This window comes from Xiphias gladius, chromosome 4 (assembly GCF_016859285.1).
Source record: "Xiphias gladius isolate SHS-SW01 ecotype Sanya breed wild chromosome 4, ASM1685928v1, whole genome shotgun sequence".
Lineage (NCBI taxonomy): Eukaryota > Metazoa > Chordata > Actinopteri > Istiophoriformes > Xiphiidae > Xiphias > Xiphias gladius.
Genome location: NC_053403.1, coordinates 24,823,948 through 24,844,316, shown reverse-complemented (window position 1 = coordinate 24,844,316; position 20,369 = coordinate 24,823,948). Strand labels below are relative to the sequence as shown.

General features: G+C 40.7%; 1 protein-coding gene across 3 annotated transcripts in view; it reads right to left on the bottom strand.

Annotated features, from left to right (window-relative positions):
- The window catches only part of tab2 (TGF-beta activated kinase 1 (MAP3K7) binding protein 2), a 46,666-nt gene that overhangs the window by 2,956 nt on the left and 23,341 nt on the right, over positions 1-20,369 (bottom strand). For 2 of the 3 annotated variants that reach the window (XM_040125424.1, XM_040125425.1), the window contains exons 2-6: positions 8,311-8,498; positions 5,673-7,365; positions 2,408-2,568; positions 1,182-1,275; positions 117-212 (exon numbers count right to left, since the gene is read on the bottom strand). In XM_040125424.1, coding sequence (XP_039981358.1) covers positions 117-212; positions 1,182-1,275; positions 2,408-2,568; positions 5,673-7,365; positions 8,311-8,412 — 2,146 coding nt within the window. In that variant the 5' untranslated portion in view covers positions 8,413-8,498. The remainder of the gene's footprint in view (positions 1-116; positions 213-1,181; positions 1,276-2,407; positions 2,569-5,672; positions 7,366-8,310; positions 8,499-20,369) is intronic. The other variant, XM_040125426.1, reaches the window with a different exon arrangement.

The window sequence follows — 20,369 nt, the reverse complement described above, 5'->3', positions numbered from 1 at the left end:
CAATCATGGCATAACATGGCATGACTAATGATCAGTCAAATCAAATAAGCAGAGAGAATGTTTGCAATGAAATGAGGACTGTCGAGTGATGACCATACAACCTTTTGAAAACTTACCAATAGATAAAGTACCTTTGGGTTTGGATGGGACAGGACCGAGGAATCCAATGTAGTCATAAAAATTATGGATTGCACTGGGATTAAAGTGTGGTCCTATGAACAGAAGGAACCACAGATTTACTTGACATTAAATAGTGAAGTTGTATTGTTCATAGTGCTATTAAGTCAAAACCTGCAGTAAGCACATACTGTATGTACAGTCAAGCTTTACACAAAACCATCAGTAGATATTTTACAAACATCACAAGAGAGGCGTGATCAGTCAGACAGTTACTCGTGTGGAGCTTTTCGCTGCTATACCGTCGTGTGTTTTGAATAGACTATTAAACAATAATAAATGCGTGCATTTACGAATACGTGCTGTATACAGAACGAACGTCATGCATTCATGTTCACGAATGTTCTGAAACCACACAAACACTGCAAACTTTTATTAGGAAGGTCCGACTTATCCACAAACTAAGACTGAATAGAGCAGCTTAAACTATTCTGAAAATAACTATTGTGTCACAATATGGTCAAAATATTGAGGGATGATTATCAGGTAAGTCACGTTTTTCTAAAAGTGACTATAAAGCTGTGATATCTTAAATGTGCCTTGGCCTTGGACAACTTTCACTACTCACTACTAACGATTCAAAAAAAAAAATTTAAAAAAACAAAACAAAACGAAACTTGGCAACTTAGTGAATGAGAGACACTATTCATTTGTATGAGTTGCCTCGGTCCTTCCTTCACCTGTGTAAACCAGCAGCGGAGTGTTGCCAGGGGGCCAATAAATCCCTTGTTACCAACCAGCAACAGGATGCAATTCAGGAAGGACTGGTGGTTAACATTACAATGGCAGCACCATGGCCGCGTGTGCCAAGAGGATGTAAGCAGGCCTGACCCATGTGCTTCAGCTGCAGGCCCTGGATCAGATCTACTCCTCCGCACTCAATGACTTACTGCTAACTTTATTATTATACAGCACAGACACGTCCACAAGCCGAATGCCAGTTTGAAATTCCCACACACCCGAGAACATTGAATGTTACACAGCAAAGACAGACTGACTCCTACCTCTTGTCTGAAGGAGATCAATTTCTTTGGTGAGGCAGTCAATGTCGATCTGCAGTAACCTGTTTTTGCATCGCAACTGCTTCATTTCCTCGATCTGACAAAGAAGGAGAAAGGATGGCATAAGCTGACGGTTAGCCCTCAGACGCAGGCAGCCATGAGGCACGAGACATGAAGACGTCCTGCTTCTAAGTCGGCGGAGCACATCTGTGACCGTGTCAGGAGGAGAGCGGCTCCACTCTGCAGAGCTGGCTTACCTCAGTAAACAACACTAAACCACGGAGCTACCAGTTAACCTGCCATGGCCACCTTCCCCCTCTGTTGACCCAAACTGTAATAGCTGACAAAAACAGCTGACTCACCAAAAAGCTAAGCGTGCACTTCATCTGAACCGAAGAGGTTCAGATGGCTGCAAATCTAGCATAAACGTGAAAGGGTGCAGAAAATAAATACAAAAGACGTGTTCCCTATATGTCATTTTGAACTCTCCCATCACTGGTGTTACATTTTCTCTGAAGCAGATGCAGACGTAGCTGCAGTATGAACTGTGAAGTACATCTGATATAGATAGTGTGCTCTCTCAGTCCGAAAATATGGAGATATCAGCCAAATCATAAACAGACCCTGTAATCAACATAGTTTCAGGGTGTAGGAGCACTGATGTACCGTGAGCAGAAACCAAGAATGGCAATGTGATCCATTTTCCGTTGATTGCTCAGTAACAACCATAAAAACATTTATTTGCAGTTATGAAGACCATATCTGATGACTCTTAATCACAGACAAAGTTAACTGCTAACAAACTCATAATGAACTTGGGTTTTAAACTGACTGATCTGCCCAATGAACGAAGTTCGTCAGAGTCCCTTGACATCTTGCCATTAAAAATTCCCAGTTTAGCTACATTCTGGTTTGTGCTGGCTGGTAAATACAGTATGACAAGCAGCGGTTATAGTGCGCTATAGCTGATGCTTACCGTTCACAATTTGTAAAATCAGAATTGGGCTATATAACTGCAACCTCCAGTCTTCAGTTTAGTCTATGGACCTTGGTAGCATTATATGCCCCCTTATCTCTACCAACATTTCCTGTCTGTATTCCACCTGTTACTATCAAATTATAGCAAAATGACCCAAAAAAAAAAAATCAAACCAAATCCACAATCAAAGACCAGCATAAATTTACAATTGGAAAAATTCAATCTGTAAAAATCACTGCACTAAGCTTACAGAAGGAATTTGGGAGGCCGAGTTGGATCTCTCCAGCCGTCTCCTGGTCAGGTCATTCTCCATCTCGTTGACCTCCTCTTTTAGCTTCTCCAGCTTCTTCTTCTTCAGCTCCAGCTCGTGCCACAGCCTGTCCATGCGGGCTTTCTGATGGACCAACAATGCTGGAAGAAGCAAAGCAAAAGCACACAGAGACAGCATTGTCAGCAACTGTTCCCTCTTTGCTATACACACTGGTTTGGTCAACTTTAGCATTACACATAAAGATGGAAAAGAAATGGATGAAAATAAATAAATAGTAACTACTGTAACTGATGTTACTAATATTATTATTATATTGGGAAACTCCCCATAACTGCAAAATGCAGAGCAAAACAGGGAACAAAGCAAAAACTGCTGATGACAATCCCTTCAAGGAGCATTGCTGTGTATATGCACCACTGACACATTTTCAGATACACCACACCCCGATCGCTGCACACACCAGTCAAACCAGTTTTGAGCATTATTCCCTGTGTAAAACAACGTTGTGTAAGGAGAGACAGGGAAACTACACAGATTCCTCACCGTTGTCTATCAGTATGTTTCATCACCTACTGCGGTAACATGAGGAGAGACCAGACTTATCCCCGTTAGCAGACAGCAGCAGGAAAATTCTGCTGCAGAACATAGTGTTTAATGCCGAGCCATAACCATTCGGATGATTGGCTCCCGTCTCTACAGCACGTTATCCATAATTCATTATAGTTTCAGCATTTGCTGACAGGTTGTAACACCTCCTACACAAACAACTCTCATCTGCTATACGCAGTCACATGCCACCTAGCACTGAGGACTTTATGGCAACATAGTGTCTGTCCAGTGAGGAAAAGATCCTCCACTCAATCTCCTTTCAGGATGTCCTCAAGCTAAACTTCTGCTCGTTTAATACAAGTCACACAGTGGGAGTATGAGCTAATTGTAAAAAACATGAATTTAAATGTGGTGAGTATATACCACACACACACCCACACAGGTGACTATTTTGTACGTGCTGGTACACACATATTTACAGATTACATACATTACGTGCATGTGCTGTTGTCCATTTGTTGTGGTACATCTTGTGCACTTGCACTTTGATTTGGTAATGTATTGCCAAGCTTCACAGTGATTTCCTTTCAGCTATGATGAAGGCAAATGTGAGTTTAATCATGAGGTTTTAATCATGAAAGATAATAGTCTATGTTTGGCTCTTGCCTCACCATATTAGTCCATTTATGATGTCATAATGAGCAACTATGTAACACACCATACAGATTTATCATTATCAATTTCATGTGAAATACTGTTAAAATGTAATTTTTTATTTTTTTTTTATCTTCTAAAAGTGAGCTGTACATCAGATGACTGATTTTCCTCTTCACTCAGCCATCAACATGAGCCCATCTTACACCTGATATGACAAAAGGTGCCACTCACAGGCTGTCAGTTGTTTTTTCCTAGAAATCTTGAACTTGGAAAATCTGGCAGCTCTTGAAAAGATTGTCTTATTTCTCCTAATATCCACCAAACTGAACTGAGGTGAAAAACAGGTCATGCAGTTACAGAATAACACTTCATCTTAAATCAGCAACATGGTTGTAATTGTTTTTGAGATTCGGGAACTTGGGGAGACAGTTAGTCAGATTATTATCCAAAGGTTCACTGAATGATCCGGTATACATCTGGCTAAATGGATGCTGTTTCACAAACTTACATCCTATTTTGTAAATCTAGTTCACAAGATACAGTGTGACTGAGTGTGATTACTCAACCAATAAAACCCAGAATAAGATAAACAAAAACAAATACAGCATATGCATTCAAAACACAGTCTCCAGCAGGAATGCTTGCAGAATCAGAAGGGTTGTGTCTTTTGGCACCATTTAGCCTTAACTTATTTAATAGTGTGACTGCATTTAAAACAGGCTTTCACGTTTCAATCTGAACCAGGTCTTATAACTATAATAACAATAATAATAATGACGATTTTATTCTGCTGCCAAACGGAAAGAGGTGATTGGTGATTGTTAACACATCGATGTTTAATTAACAGTTATGTGGTGACAGGTGCATCTTTATCAGCTACAGCTCTGAATGGGAGTCAGCGAAGCACAACATTGAGGTTTTACTGTACATTTTTTTTCTAAGACACAGAAGATAAAATAAGGGGAAGCTGGGCTCAGGAAGTTCAGCAGTCCAGTGTGAAGCCCCTGTCGGTTGTAGTCACTGCAGCGCAGGAGCCACAGCCAGTGACTCATACGTAATACAGTCAAAAGCCCAAAAAAGGAAACAGCAGTGCGCTCGGACACGTTTGACTCACACTACAGAATCAGCCAGTCTCAGGGGCTAATGGAGCGCAAACAGCATTTAGTGTGGAGGAGTCACACTACCGTCATCACGTCGGCCCTCACTCAGCGAGTCACCTTTGCTTTTATCTTCCTTATGGCGATGGACATGTAAAGTAATATTTCTACACTGACTGAACAATAGTGACAGCAGGTATACACAGTTTGGCTCAAGAAATATGTTACGGTCAATGTTTTGGAAAGTGTCTTTAAACCACACAGTATACTTTTATAGTAAAATTACTTTCTTGGCAGGATGCAGTGGAAAAAGCATTTAGGCCTATAGCCTGTAGCAGGGAGAGAAAAAAAAAAACAAAAAAAACACAACCCCATATACTATTAGTTATTGTTAAAATATTTCTACAAACTGTCTTTTTCGCCTCACCACTGAGCACAATATGGCTATAGAGAAAAAAAGCACTCTTTTAGCCACTTGACATTTGCTGAACAACCAATAAACAGTGAAGCAAACACATCTAACAACAGGACCCCCAAGGCCTATTTGATGGAGGATTCACAGTGCAAACAATTTTTGGACATTTATGTCTGTTTGTTCAAGCTCTGGGCGTTAACTCATTATCTAAAGTATGTATTCGCAAGCCTGTGAGCATAAAAGCTTAATCTTTGAAAAGACACTGGCGAAGACAAATTTGCAATTCTAGCTATGATGTCAAAAGTTGTAACTAAAAGCAGAAATGGACACTGTATAAAAAAAAGTTTTAAAGGGTTTGTAATTATTTTATTTTGAATATTCTATTGAGTATGAACTTAAATACTAAATACTTTTCTAGGAGATATGGTCATGTTTAATCTTCCGTCAAAGTCCTCGTGCATTTGTTCTCACTGGGGAAAAAGGATTGAGATTACTATCACAGTGATGATAACTCAGCATTGCTCACCTTGTGTGTACGCTGCATCATCAGAGCTCATACTGAGTCTGCGAGGCTCACTCGGCTTCTCCCTGTGTGGCGACAGCGGGTCTGAGAGATGGAGGGGGTCTGGCTCCACAAAGTGGTGGTCTGAGGGTAGGCTTAGGAGGTTGTTGGGCTCAAAAGTAGGGGACACTACTCCAGGGGACACAGCTGGGGGCTTATTGGGTGACACGGTGATTTTAAAAGTGTATTTGGTGTTGGGCTGAGTCACCACCACGCGAGGGGAAGAAGCTGTGCCTCCCCCTCCCACAGATGCACGAGACTTAGGTGGATGGTGGTGGATGTAGGCTGGGCCCATGCTCACTTGGCCTCCCATGTTCCTGGCCCCTGAAGGCCCCTGCAAGGGAGGGTTGGCTGAGATGTAGACTGTGTGAGGGTTCCTACCCCCACCATCGTCGCTGGAGGCATTGGCAGAGATATAAAACTTGGGTTGGGAGCGGGAGCCGGCAGAGGCCATGACGGCCTCCTCAGATGGAGTGGTAGCAGCAGTAGGTGGGCTGGCAGAGATGTAAACAGTTGGCTGGCTGCGACTCAGACCTGGGCATCCGATGGACAGAGGGGTGGTTGGCACAGTAGCCACCCCGGTTGAGGAGGACGAAGACGAAGGACAGGAGGAGGAGGTGGAAGATGAACGGGGTCCACTGCTTGTCCGCAGCACAGCTGTTGTGGTGGTGGAGTTGCTCCTTTGAGGAGATTCAAGTTTGATCTCTATCTGATTCTTCCGTGGGCCAGTGGAGATGTTCTGGATGTTGTATTGGCTGATGGTAGAGGATGATGGCATGACAGAGGAGGAGGAAGAGGAAGAGGAGCACGAGGAGACACCGGAGGAAGAGGTCTGGCTTCCAGTGGGAAGAATGGAGGGCGCCTGGGGATTTGTGGGGGAGCTAATTGGCATGTAGACATGAGAGGTCTGGTGGCCCTGGGTCTGGTGCTGTGAGGTATGTGAAGAGGAGGCGTGCTGAGGGCCGGACCAGGAGCCGGACAGGGAGGAGGGGTGAGAGATCTGGTAGATCTGCTGCTGGGGCTGGGAAGTGGGGCTATACTGGGCCCTGCTTCCCTGCTGCTGGTTCTGCCGGGTCGTACCGGTCTGGCTAACATAGGGCCTGATGTAGATAGAGTTACCCTGTGGACTGCTTAGGCCTGACTGTGGCCCACCGTGTATGTGCAAAGAAGTGGGGGTGTTGCGGCCCGTCTGGATATTAGGGGCAAGCGTCACTGTAATGGGGTTGAAGCGTGGCGCTTGCTGGGCACCCATAGTTGTTCCTTTGACACCCATAGGGTAAAGTCCAAGGTGTTGTGGAGGCTGCGGTTTGCGCGTGGGTTCCATCACACCAAATACATTGAGGCCGGAGGGCACCTGCACTGGGGCTGACTGGGGCTCCTGCTGAAAGAAGTCACTATTGGGGGCCTGGCCTGTCTGGAGGGGCCCGTCACTCAGGCTGTGGGCCAGAGTCCGGCTGCCGTTCATTCTCAGGCCGTCCCGAACCGGGGCCACGTGCACATTCTGAGACTGCAGGCCCAGGTTCAGCTGGGTCATGTGATTACGGAGCCTGATGATGCTAGGGTCGTCAGAAAAGCTCAGGTTTCCTTCTTCACTGTACAGGTAGCCTGGACTGACTTGGGACAAGTATTGACAGCAGGCGTCTAAGTTGTTGTTGTTCTGAAGGAAAGAGAGAGAGCGAGAGTGGAAATAAACTCATGATGCAATATTCATGTTTCAGATGAGAATCGTATATTATGAAGATATAAAAAGATTCATACCTGGTTTTAAACATGCCATTTTATACCATACCATCAAATCATAACATTCTCAACTAGCTTGTTATACTGTAAATTTACAACTCCTAACAATGATATACATACTGTTTCGTCTAAATGACATATAACTATGGTTTAGGAAACACAAATTTATGGCATCACCCAATTGTTGCAGTAGCCAGTGAGACAGTAAGACATGGGAAGTATTGATGGTAAAATAAAACAGGCTGACATGACACAAAACACTGGTTCATTAATGTAGCGTTACATCTGATTTATAATTTTCCCTCACATCTTTCCTTGAACTTCATTCTTATAACTGTATATTTGTTCTAAGTCTGTGTAGATTAATTTCAGTCGTCCAGGTAGTAATATTTTTGGACTCCTTTATTGCTCTGTTAAAAACAGTACTGCTTAGCAGTAGAATCCAGCCATTACCAGATTTCTGAGCTTGACACCGATGTCTATATATATGAATTTTAAAAAATCTGATAACATTCTATTGGCCAATATTCATTTTTTAACATTAACACAACATAAACAAACATTTTTGATGATGATCCCTTAATATGGTTATTTAAGAATTGTGTTCAAGATACTTATGGCCACAATTCACCCATCTTCTAATTGCTACTTCCAACATGACAATTCTGGATAATTCATGCTGATGCATACTACTGAGTTCTCTCTGTTCCTTACTAAAAGTTGTTCTTAGCTTTGTGAATAGCTCTTAAGAGTAAACTCCTAGTTAAGAACTTAATTGCCATTTAGGAGGACTCCTCTGGGAAATATCCTTTGTGAATACAGCCAGAGTTTTGCTGGGGTTGGAGGTTTTTAACCTGCTTACCTGCAGAACACACTGGGAGACAACACCCTCTGGGACTTCAGGGAACTTTTGGCGCAGGTCATGCAAAACCTGAATGTCAATCTGGTGGCTTCCCTGGGCCATTCGTATGTTGCCAGGTCAGGACTGCTTGTTCTGTTCAGCGCACTGGAGCGTCAATCGTGGCAGCAAGTCGCCTTCATCTTGAACATCTTTTGAATTGAAGCACACAAAGAAAAGGAAAACATCTGATAAGAAAAACAAAGCTCTCTCCATATGATTTATGTAAAAATTCAAGATAAACACACTATCCAAGCTTTCTCTAGTCCATACTCAGAAGTGAAGCTTCACATAGTCGTATCAGCTAGAGTCTGTGTTTTGTTAACATTCAATGGAAAAGTAAGCATGTTTGGTTATGCCCAGTAGCTTTGTAGCTTTCAAAACAAAATTTCAGAGATCCTCAATGAGAATATTCATTTCAGAAGCCCTCCTCCCACTCTTAAAAAAAAGTAGCAGAGGGAGCAAACCTGCCCTGACCAACAACTGGGAAAACCAGCCTTTCCAACCGATCGTAACATCAACATTCACTCATTAAGGACAGAACTGGGCTGAGCAGTTGTCTGGTCTGGAGGCAAATCTTCACATAAAGATCTGTTAAGCTCAACTGTAATGCAGTTCCGCAGAAAAGTTGATTCCCAAGAATCACTGCTTTGTTTCTGATACTGGACCATACAGGCAGACAGTTGCAGGGCTATATACTGTGTGTCCCTGATTGTCTCACACATATAAATCTAAGGGGCATTCATATTTATTTAACCCTAAGCCCTAAGAAGAGCAGAGAAAGGACAGCATACTTTCTGCACATACAGTGCTAATCGATTTGGAGTTCATGTTTAAGACGAGACATTGGTGGGGCTGTGTTAACTTGTGTGATGCCTTTTATTTGGTGCTCCTGTGCTCCATACAGATGCCAGTGCTTCTTAACAGAACACCATTTACCTGCTATTGGGAGAACTAAACAATATAGGATATGTTCAAAATGGAACAACTTGAAGGATATGAAAATGCATGCTCTCATGAACTCTCCAAATTGCACAGTGTTACTACAAAGCACTAAGTAGCACTTGCAACAGAACACTTTTCAGACAAAAACAGTAAAATCAGACAAAATTGCCTCATTTCTCCTTCAAGCTCATCAAAATTCTCAGTTATTTTTTTTAATTTTTATTGTTTAATGATCTTGCAATAATACATGCAAACAAAACAAGATCAGCCATGCTCTTTATGCTTTTAATGAAAAGTGCCCTGTTTTTGAAAACTTATTTAACCAGGATATGTCTGTGCCTAATGGGAAAGTTACATGCATAGTTTTTTTTTTTACCGTAATGTCACACAAAAGGGTTACTTGAATGACCCAAGTTCTTTTGCCATGTTTGTGCTTACCAGGGGTGTGAATGATTTAATTATTACACTGCTCCTCTTTGATCAATAAGTTGAATAATAATTCAGTCACTCATCAGAAAATGCCTTGATTATTACAGGAGATCTTGCTGAATGTTTTAATATAGTGACTAAAAATGCTGTTGAAACCAGGTTACGTTTAAGATGGCTGATAAACTATTAATCATCCCAGGTTTAAGATGTCTGTGTAACTGCAATTCACCAAAACCATCCTTTCCAGGATGTGCTGTTACCGGCTGCTCCAACATGCAAAATCTACAAGTCTCTGCTTCCAGAGGAATAAAGTTTGTTGATTGATAATACTACGCGTTAAGCTGAGGTGTTTCTAACAGTCTACCCTCATTGAAATTGATGGGATGGACAACATCTTAGAAAAACTTGTCAGTATACCTCACAATAGAATCCAACAGCACCACAATGTAGAGCCTCAAAACGGACATAAATTGGAATTAACACCTCTCTAAAACAGTTTCAATAAAAACTGAGCGTTATAACCTTCATGAAAGTAGGGTTTATTGCAGGACTGTTGCATTAGACTTATTTTTAGCTAGGTGTACCTAACAAATTTGCAAGTGAGTGTATGTTTTAAGTGTTGGCTGTTGTGAAAAATGTGTGGTTGGTAGGGTGTTCACCGACAGTTGTGCTTGGCTGTTTCCTATCCTTCTATGTATAAGCTATACTCATACCTGGGAGCTGGCCAACGCAACCACACTATTTTACTCCTAGCCACCGTGGAACTCCACTAGAGAGGCCGAGGCTCTGCTCAAGAAACTTGAATTGAGGTCGTGTCTCCTTCATTCTTTGGAACCATATTTCACACAGCTAGTCCAGGGATTTTATCTGGCAAACTCTCGAGTAAGCTCCAGCCTCTCCAGCTATCACCTTGCTACATTTGGGGACTAGAAAGATAGACAGGAGGGACATGGGACGGAACAGTCATGAGAACTTGGGTATATAAGTGCATGACAGCCATGTCTTGTGTTATCCCACACTTGTTTTCTAACCATAGTCTTTTGAAACATCTTCCTGTGGGGGTTTTAGATATCCCATTCAAAACACTGTAACACAAAGCACACCTTATTCTGCCCTATGCCGATCAATTGGGTGCGATGCAGAGTGGAGGAAAAAGAGACGTCTCCTGACAGAAATCTTTATACTTCAGAGAAAGTGAATTGTGAATTCTGAAACAATCCAGAACTAAATTTACACACACTTAATTACATTATTTAGTGATGAGGAAAAGTCAAGAGTGTGCTTTAAATCACACTGACCTCTTATTTCTGCCAGCTGTGCATCTGTCTTATCTAGGCTATGAGGATGTGTAATATCATAACTGAAAAGTCATAAATCAGCTTTGCAAATCATTCATCTGTTGATGATAACAGGAGGATGAGCTATTTGGCTACTGTCAATAGCAAGGTGCCAGCTGCAAGGAGGAGCTTTAACACAGAGAGAGAGACCTGAACTCCGAGTCGGATGAGATGCATTTTGTAGTCTGAGGTATTAAGGTAGATGCAATCACATTTATTATAAAGAGCAAACTGTCTGTCAGAAAAGCATAAAATATTCTCCAACAATTTATTTCCGAGAGTCTTCCCTCTGTGTGAAAGAGAGAACCCATCAATATGTGGGTAATAAAACTTGAAAGCTGTCTATTAGACAAGGTTCTAAAACCAGCCACCACTCAATGCTTTTCTTTGTGTTTTGCAATACAAGGAAATGGAAAGTTTTGCAATTATGCCACCAGACTGCGGAATTCATTTTGTGTGTGTCAAAAAAGAAGCACAAAACAAAGCACGGAGAGCCTCTAAATGCAAACCAGAGGAAAACATCGCCATATCTCAGATTACATGTATGGAGCAAATTATGTGTAGAGCAATGAAGCATTTTCCATCTCCTCCAGCAGATAAACCTAATAATGTCTAAAGAAAAAGAAACCTTTAAAAGTAACCAAATTCTCACACCGGTTTTAGAGCCAAATAAATTATTAGTTTACATCTACCGGTTTAATTTACAAGCCAAGAGAAGACATCAGTGCATAGGGCCAGAGAACAACAGTCATTCAGGCTCCACTGAGAAGGCTGGGCAGCTCAACTGTTGTGGGAAAGGAAATTCACTACTTGGCAGCTGACCCAGTTACAGGTCAACAGTGTGGTTAGATTGTTTCCCGGCTTCAAAAACAAAAAGGTCCACACCTCTTCACTGTACATAATTATAGGCCTGCAGCCGGCCCATGTGTTAGGGAGGCTGTGAGGGAGGCAGATTAGTCCTTGCTATCCCTAGAGGCGCTGGTGGAACGGGGCCTGAGGCAGCGCTGCACTGCCAGCAGAGATAAACACAAAGCTTCTATTGCTGATGCTGTTATTCACCGTGCCAAAGCATTGACCCACAGCCCCACACTCATTTCTGGAGGTAGCAGGCCTGCCATGCTCCATCAATGGGCTCATTGACTCTGCCAGAGTAAATGCACATAAAAACGTCCAAATCAATTAAAGCCTAAATAAAATGTGGATAAATAATCAACAGGAGCCTTTGGCAGAAATATCAGCACAGCACCTGATGATGTGGCTGGTGTTATAGCCCACACAAAACTAGTTAATACAAACAAAGAGGCTACACATTACTAGAAACAAAAAACACGACAAAATGTCATGCCATTTTATCTTCAGCATGCGAATCTTTGGACTGGAATGTCTGATCATGATTGTTAGGGAACTTCCAACAATGTGTCTTCTGCAGAGATGGTAGTTCAAATATGAAAAACACTGAATACAGTGGAAACAGTAAGGATCCCATCTGAACTTCAATCAGAAAACATCCTCTGCAGCTTTAAGGAGCAGCTCAGTGGAATGTCTAACTGCTGTGTCTTGGTCCAGCAAAATTTAAACAAATAAAGGGACTAATTGGCAGTGGATGCTGTTGAGGGCTGCTGGCAGGTGCCCCAGTCTTCCAAAGAAGCAACGGATAGGCTTGTGTATGTGTAGTGGACTCTGACAAATGCACCTTCACAAGAACGCTGTAGTGCAGAGCAGCTTACACTGCCAGTTACTGCTCAAAGGAACTATATCCAATTACGGCATGAGTCACAATCTTGATTAATTATTTTCACAACAGGAAACAAAGCTAATATCTCTACTTAAGAGTGAGTAATGCTGCACCTGAGTAACACATTTGCAAAACAGAGATGTTAAATCAATTCAAAATATCCAATGGTTAGTAACACCTAGGAATGCATAGAATGTACTTGTAAAAAAAAAAAGAAAAAAGAAAGAAGCTGATTTAATATTAATCGATTAGATCTGCTGTACTACATGATGTTGTAATATTAACGATTTTGCTAGGCTATAATTCAGACTGGTTTCAGCTGTGCAAATTGCAGCATGGTGTACCTCAGATTGCACCCCTGACGGGAACAAGCAAATAGGAGTCCCACAGAGCGTCTGTTACACTTTCTCTTAGGTCATTTTCATGTACGGTAAAATTGGTTCATACCGTGTTTGAGTTTCGACTGCTTTGTTTATGTTGTCACTCCAGTGTTGAAAAGCATGTCAAATCACAATAGTGTGTAGTGTGCAGTTGTGATTGCATGTTTTTGTCTGCCCAAATTTCTAGCAAGCATTTAATTTCTTCATTAGACCAGAGGATCCTTTTTGTGGTCATGTTTGAACGGGACAGTTGAGTAGTTATGAAGTCATATTTTAAATGGCAGTCCACTTCTGTGTGTTGGTACAGTAGTTTTCACACTTAATGCAAACCATACCCAAGTACACATGAAACTTACTCGTAACCACCTTTTCAAGTGGACCCACGCATGGTATGGTACACAGTGTTCACACTAATCAAACAAACTGGACTTTGTGGTTAAGTGTACTCAGATCTTGGCCCGGGTTTCTGCTGTGAAAGTCCCCTCATGCTACTCTTTCCTCATTTTTCTGTGGAGTACTCATATACACCCGCGTTCCTAAAGAATGCAACTTGATTCATACATATTTTTTTACATTTCATTGTGATTCAATGACTCTGAGGAACCATGGGCCTTAGCCTCCCACAAAGCGTACAAACTCAGGCATGGAAACTTTACTAAAGAGACTAATCTTAACAAGAGATCTTTTTAAGTCATCACAAAAGCTGTGACCCACTGAATCAAAGTGATTTCCCACCGAGTTAATGTCACAAGTCTGACTAAAATAAACTTTAAGATAAACTGCAATTGTATCATTAATGTAAACTTGAAACAGTTGTGCATCTTCAACAAGACTGTCTTAAAACATCCTGAAACTTCATCTTTAAAAAGGTCAGACCAAGATGACAGCATAAAGCTTGAATCTTAGTACCAGTTTGTGCTCGGAATAGAGATTCAGCACATTACTGAGAGCTTCAGGGAATAATATTTTCCTCAATCAATCTAAATTCATCAAACTAATGACAACATCAGTACACAACACTTTTACTGCAAGTATGTTAAGCCTGCAAATGAGTTCCATCCAGTATTGGGCAGTTCTTTTCTTCTAGGCAATGTCTGCACAACACAAACAAACCACACTTTATGTGCAGAACGCAAATTGCACTCAACTGTGCCATGAAGCCTGGGCCTCACAGTACACACAGAGCTAGGACCAACTCTTCAAGACCGCCTGCTCTGCTTTTAGTTGCCCACTTTTGAAAGAGAGGTATGAGAGAGTTTGTATGCAAGCGTGTGTATGTGCATGGTGGTGGGAGTGTGTGTGTGCAGGAAATCAAAAATTCTTCAATACCGCAGCCTGCAGCTGGTTGTTGATTAGAAGCAGGCAAGGGCACCAGCTCCCCAGGTCGACCAACCACTCCCAAGGCACTGTGGGAACGTGAGGTCTTAGAAACATGTACAAGCGCCTCTCTACTGGGCTCTCTATGAAACCAATTGACTGCTAGTCCAACTTTTGACAACGTTTTTATTTTCTTCTGTAAACACATAAATAATGGGTAAAAAAAAACGCCTCGCCAATTGTGTCTGTCTTGGCCATGTAAGGAAGGAAGAGAAGTAAAGGACGGTATTTAGAAGAGGTAAGTAGGGGAAGCTCTACTTGCTGCTGCTTGCTTCTCTGTGTTTGAATGTGTGCTTGGGCTCAGATACTAGTCGACTCCGACCTCCCTTCTCCTTTTTTGAGCTCCCCTTGTCCTCCGTCCCCCTCCCCTTCAACACAAAATTTCTGTGGGCAACAAACTGCTGAGCTCATCCAGCATCTCCTTAAAGTGAAAATGTGTGTCTTCCATTATAGAGGCTGACAGCTGCTTTCACCTGCAGTCACTTCGACCACAAGCCAAATGTTTTCCGGCCTTTCATCCATCAACAGGTCCGATCAAAGGTACAACCAAAGTACTGCTGTTAGCTGAAAACTGTGATTCCCAATCTGAGGTTGGGACCTCTCAAAGGGACTGCACAATAAAGACAAGATCATTACTAATATAGGAATTATGAATGAATGAATGAATAAAACAAACAAACAAAAACAATTGCTGCCAAAAAAAATGGCTGAAACAATTCTTAACTTTGTAGAAAAATGTGTAATTGCAACTATTTTCATTAGTATTTTGTAAATAGAATCAGAGATTTATGTAACACTTGCTCCCTTGCCTATACAAAGACTAATTATTTTAATCGCTGTCTCTATTTCCTCTTTTTGTTGAACTAACACCTGCTACAAGTACTCCCACCACGTGGGAATAAAGGTCATTTCCAGTGAATGACAGGCAAATTAAGTATACACTGGAGTATAAAACATTGTAATCGAATACACGGTTTACATACAGTGTCTCTCAACAAAACATACTGTGTGTGTATTTTATAGTCTTACAAAGATTTTGAATACATTTACTACTAAATATAAATAAATATAGCATTTGCAAAGTCTGTTTGGATGTTTGGAAATTCACATGAATTACCTTACCGATTTAGATTTAGCTTTTGCTATGCATTACACCATAGTCATCATAGTACATAATTTTGATTTGATTTGCAACACAAAATGTCTTCTTATATATTCTATAGTCCTGTTGCAAACACTCCTAAAATTTTTATTTCACTTTTAAATAACTAAAGTGATTTTTAAACAAAGGATAATTAAAAGGATATTTCAAAAGTTTGACAGATTTACTAAGCCTCACAAAAAATTTTGTTTGAAAAACTTGAAGTTTTGATGTATACTTGCTGACTTGGTAACAGTGAAGAGAACATAAGAAAATGCTTCCAGACAATAAATAATTTAAAAAATTAGGCTAGTGTAGCCACCCTCATGATTTTGGTCATCATTCTTATTATGGATTCATCAGATACCACTATGAACCATCTTTCAACTCCATGTCCACATGTAGAAACAGATGACCAGAAGGTCAACTATCCATAGCTACATAAACAAGCTCATCTTCACAGAGCTGTGTCTTCTTTACAGTATGAAAGAGATGCAGAGTCAAAGATTCATATTCAACAGCAAGAAACATCTGGTATACAATATTGCTGTCACTGACAGAAAACTAAAATTAACACTCTCCTAGTAATTCCCAAGTGAGTGTTTGTGCCAAATTTGAAGAAAATTCCCTAAAAGCACTCCTGAGATATCATGTTCAAGAGAAAAGGAAAGGCAGATGGACGGACAACCTGAAACTTTAAAAAAGGCAGGTGTCACGGAAGCATAAAAAGTATATTAATTAAATTATATCAACGTACGACCCTATTCTAGCTTAGTCTAGCATTAGCATGACAGACAGAAAACAGTTTTATATAGATGTGAACACCACGAGGATCTGAAGCTCTATCTTGATTTCAATCACACTAGGGGTTTCAAAATGTCTGAACTCCACTACATTAGCTGAAAGACTAACTATGATACACAGTGTTATTTGCGTTTATCCAGAATTGAAAAGGTTAAGGTCACAACATCAACCACATTAACATGCCATAATACCAACAGGAAAACTGCTCCATAGTTGATCACAGGAGGCTCATTTTCTACAAAAGTGGTGCCAGTGCAGCCACAAAGCTGAGTGACACAGCAAACAGTCAACAGATGCGCTATTAAGAAACATCATGGAGTAATTCTATTGCAGAAAAGCCTGTTCATAACAGAATAGATCTGCATAATTATACAGTGCATTTTGATTTCATTTTTTTTTTTCCCCTCAGTGAGGATTTGTTCATCAGGAACAATCATGTCTAGTCTACCAATTCACTTTGGAAGAAAATGATTATAGTTAAAATGATTATAGTTAAAATTTCACAAAAAAGATTTCTCAAAGAGCTTTTCTGAAATCTGTTGCAGATTGGACTCGGACATATTCTCTCCAAACTAGGTTTGCAAATAGAAACCATCACTATAATAACTTCTGTAAAGATGGACTGGCTCATTTTTGGGGAAAAAATGTTTTCAGGGGACAGTTATTTGATAGACATAATCAAGAACCAATCTGAGTTCAGCCCACATGGAAAAAACTGTAGAGGACACCAAAGCACCCTTACAAATTGCTGTGAGATATGAGTACTTTTGGTCCGTAATCCTAATGATGACTGAGGTCACGAGTGATTTGATTTTGATGAGAGACTGTGAGCTAGTTACCAATCTCTAAATGGTAGTATTTTTTTTGGGCTAGACCGCAACAGCGGGGCTAGACCCATAAACCCAAATGTCCGTGACTAACTGACTGGCTGACTGACTGAGTGCATAATAAAGTTACACCACTGGTCAGCCAAATGCCACATGACTGAGTGCTGAGGTTACACAATTGGTCGGATGGCCAAGTGTGGGAGTTTCCCCACTGGTCTTTGCTCTTTTAAAATGAATTGGCGCAAACAGTTTCTATTGCGTCATCAGAGGGTGTTTAAAGGCAATGTTGCCAATTTAGCACCTTTGTTGCTAGATTTACCGATTTTTCAGACCCCTTTGGCAACTTTTCTTAGAAAATGCACCTAGCAACAAATAGAGCCACTTCGTGGACATACCCTAGCTTCTTTCTGTAGAAGAGAGTCGCCAGTGTTGCCCCGTGAGCATTAGGTTGGGCTTCCCTCCACAGGCACACATCTCTTTGCATCTCATTCAACTGACCGAACAGAAACTGACAGACGTGAATGAGCTTCTAACTTTCTCTCTGAGTGATCATTTTACAAGTAAATATAGCTAAAATCACAGCACAGCCGTTTTCTCACCATACACAGGTTAAAGACAATGTCGCAGTTATAAAACAGTGCAGAGCAGCAGCTTGCAAATGGCTTGGAAGTGACTGCTGGTTAACATGTAGTCTTAATTGGCCACGTTTCAGTCACTATTCCATACTTGTTCCGTTGTCTGACAACAGAAAAACATGTAAATGAGAACAGCTTTATTGTGAATTCAGCTTTATTAAATTACTGTATATCTGAGCACAGAGAGTAGGAGAGACGCACACATATAAAGGTGGGTCCAGCCACATACTAGGTTTCGACCTAGTTTTGTTTTTTCAACATTCAAAGAACAGTGTTGATACTAAAAAGGTGAACATTATAAAATATTGTACAGTATATCATTTAGCCACGCCATCTAGACATTATCAGGAATTACATTGTTAATTGCAGTATTTTTAAAAGGGTATGGATTTAGCCCAAGGTGTAGCTGATTAGTGAGAGGCTATGAAACAATACTCCACCTCTGCACAAAAGCAGTTGTTTGTGAGGACCCTCCTCCCTTTTCAACTTCCCTTAGTTACTATGTGTCATGACCACAGCATGGGCTTAAAATAGGAACCTCAGCAAAATGCAAAGTCTTATCCTAAACCACTAATCTTTTTGTTTGTTTTCTTCTAAGAAAATCTGAATTAAAAGAGTGTGAGCAATCTATGGAGCAAAAATTAATAAGTGAAAAGAAAGAAGCATGTAGCAATGACAGTCTCAGCAGGGCACAGTGCAGTGTTTTTCCTTACATTGTGGAAACATTAATTGCCAGCTGACAAGCCCGAACACAGACTCTCATTGAGCAGGTACAGTATAATCTATAGACTAAACTTTTCAAACCAACTTTCAGTAAAGATCGGTTACATGATAGAGATTGTTTATCCAGCCATAAAACATTAACCAAACAGCTGTGCCCAAGTTACGTGACTGTCTACATGACTTTCACACCTTATTGGGATAGTGTGCTTGACAGGAACCAAAAGCTTTGCAAAGTATTGGTATTCATTGCAAGCACGGCAGTATTCTTCCAAATACTGCCCCAGGCCAAGAGGAGGGTGGAGATTTTACCCAACCAATCCAAGTTGAGACCATGGGAAAACTTTTTTTTTTTTAAATGGGTATATAAAGCAGTTGGATGCATGTCTGAACACTTTATACAATAGCATAGCACAAAGTCAGCAAAGTGAAGCAGCAGAGCTCTGGCCTGACCAAACACTACCAATATATAATGACTTTCTGCTCCACATATTTTTTATTTATTATTTGGGGATGTGATTGGCAAAGGACAAAAAAAAGCACCTATTGGCCATGTATAAAATTTTTAAAAGACGCTGACCATCTTGCTTATATGTTTTTTTCAAGGCAAATTAAGTTATTGGCAGTCTCTAGCCTTGGATAAAACTTAAAACTTTACATAGGGATTTTGTTTCTTATTAGTATTACACCTGACAAAACAACTCCTGGCTACTACCATTACTGGGGATCCGTTGATATGTGGCTAAACTGCTACTTAGTTGCTAACACTAAGTAATGTTACTAGCCTACTTTTTCCCCACAGAATTATATGTTTTTTCCAGCTCTAAGCATTCACAAGAAATTCGTACAAAATGTGCCATAGCCTTTCACATACGGTCCTGGTTGAAATTATTGGCACCCCTGAATTTTAAGTACAGAATTTAGAATTTCTTCGGAAATAAATGCAAATTAACCATTTTTGTATAATCAGATTATTTAATAAAATGTCCAAAGTTACAGAACAAAAGAAAAATGCTTTCATAAAGTGAAATACAGACATAAAATGTACTCAAAACAATTATTGGCAACCTTTGGATTAATTTAAATTAGTTCCTCAAACAAATTAAAAAACAAATAAGACTCACCTGTGCTTAATTTATAGTGTTCACATGACCTAAATTAACCAATGAAAAATGGTTTTACTGCATAAGAAGGGGCTGATTGTCTCCAGTTTCTTTTTCACAACAGTGAAGACAAGAGAGCTGGAAGAAGTTTCACTGTCATAATACTGTTAAGATGCCTCCAGGACGAGGCGCTAAGAAGAAACTCAATGAGAGAAGTCTGCGAAGGTTGATGTGAATTGAGGAAAAAACAAGACATCTAAAGAGCTTCAGGCTGATCTGGATCAATCTGGAGTGGTGGTTTCAGCCCCGTACCATACGACCCATACTAAACCAAGTAGGACTCCATCGGTGAAGGCCAAGGAGGACACCACTATTGAAAAAAAAAGGCACAAAAGGCAAGACTACTGTTTGCAAAAACTTCCATAGATAAGCCACAGGTTTCTGGGATAAGGTTCTATGGACAGCTCTTTAGGAATGCAGTGCATCATAATGTTTACAGGTGACGAAATGAAGCCCATAAGGAAACGAGACCCTAACTACAGTAACACATGGTGGAGGTTTTATCCGGCTGTGGGGCTGCTTGGCTGCCT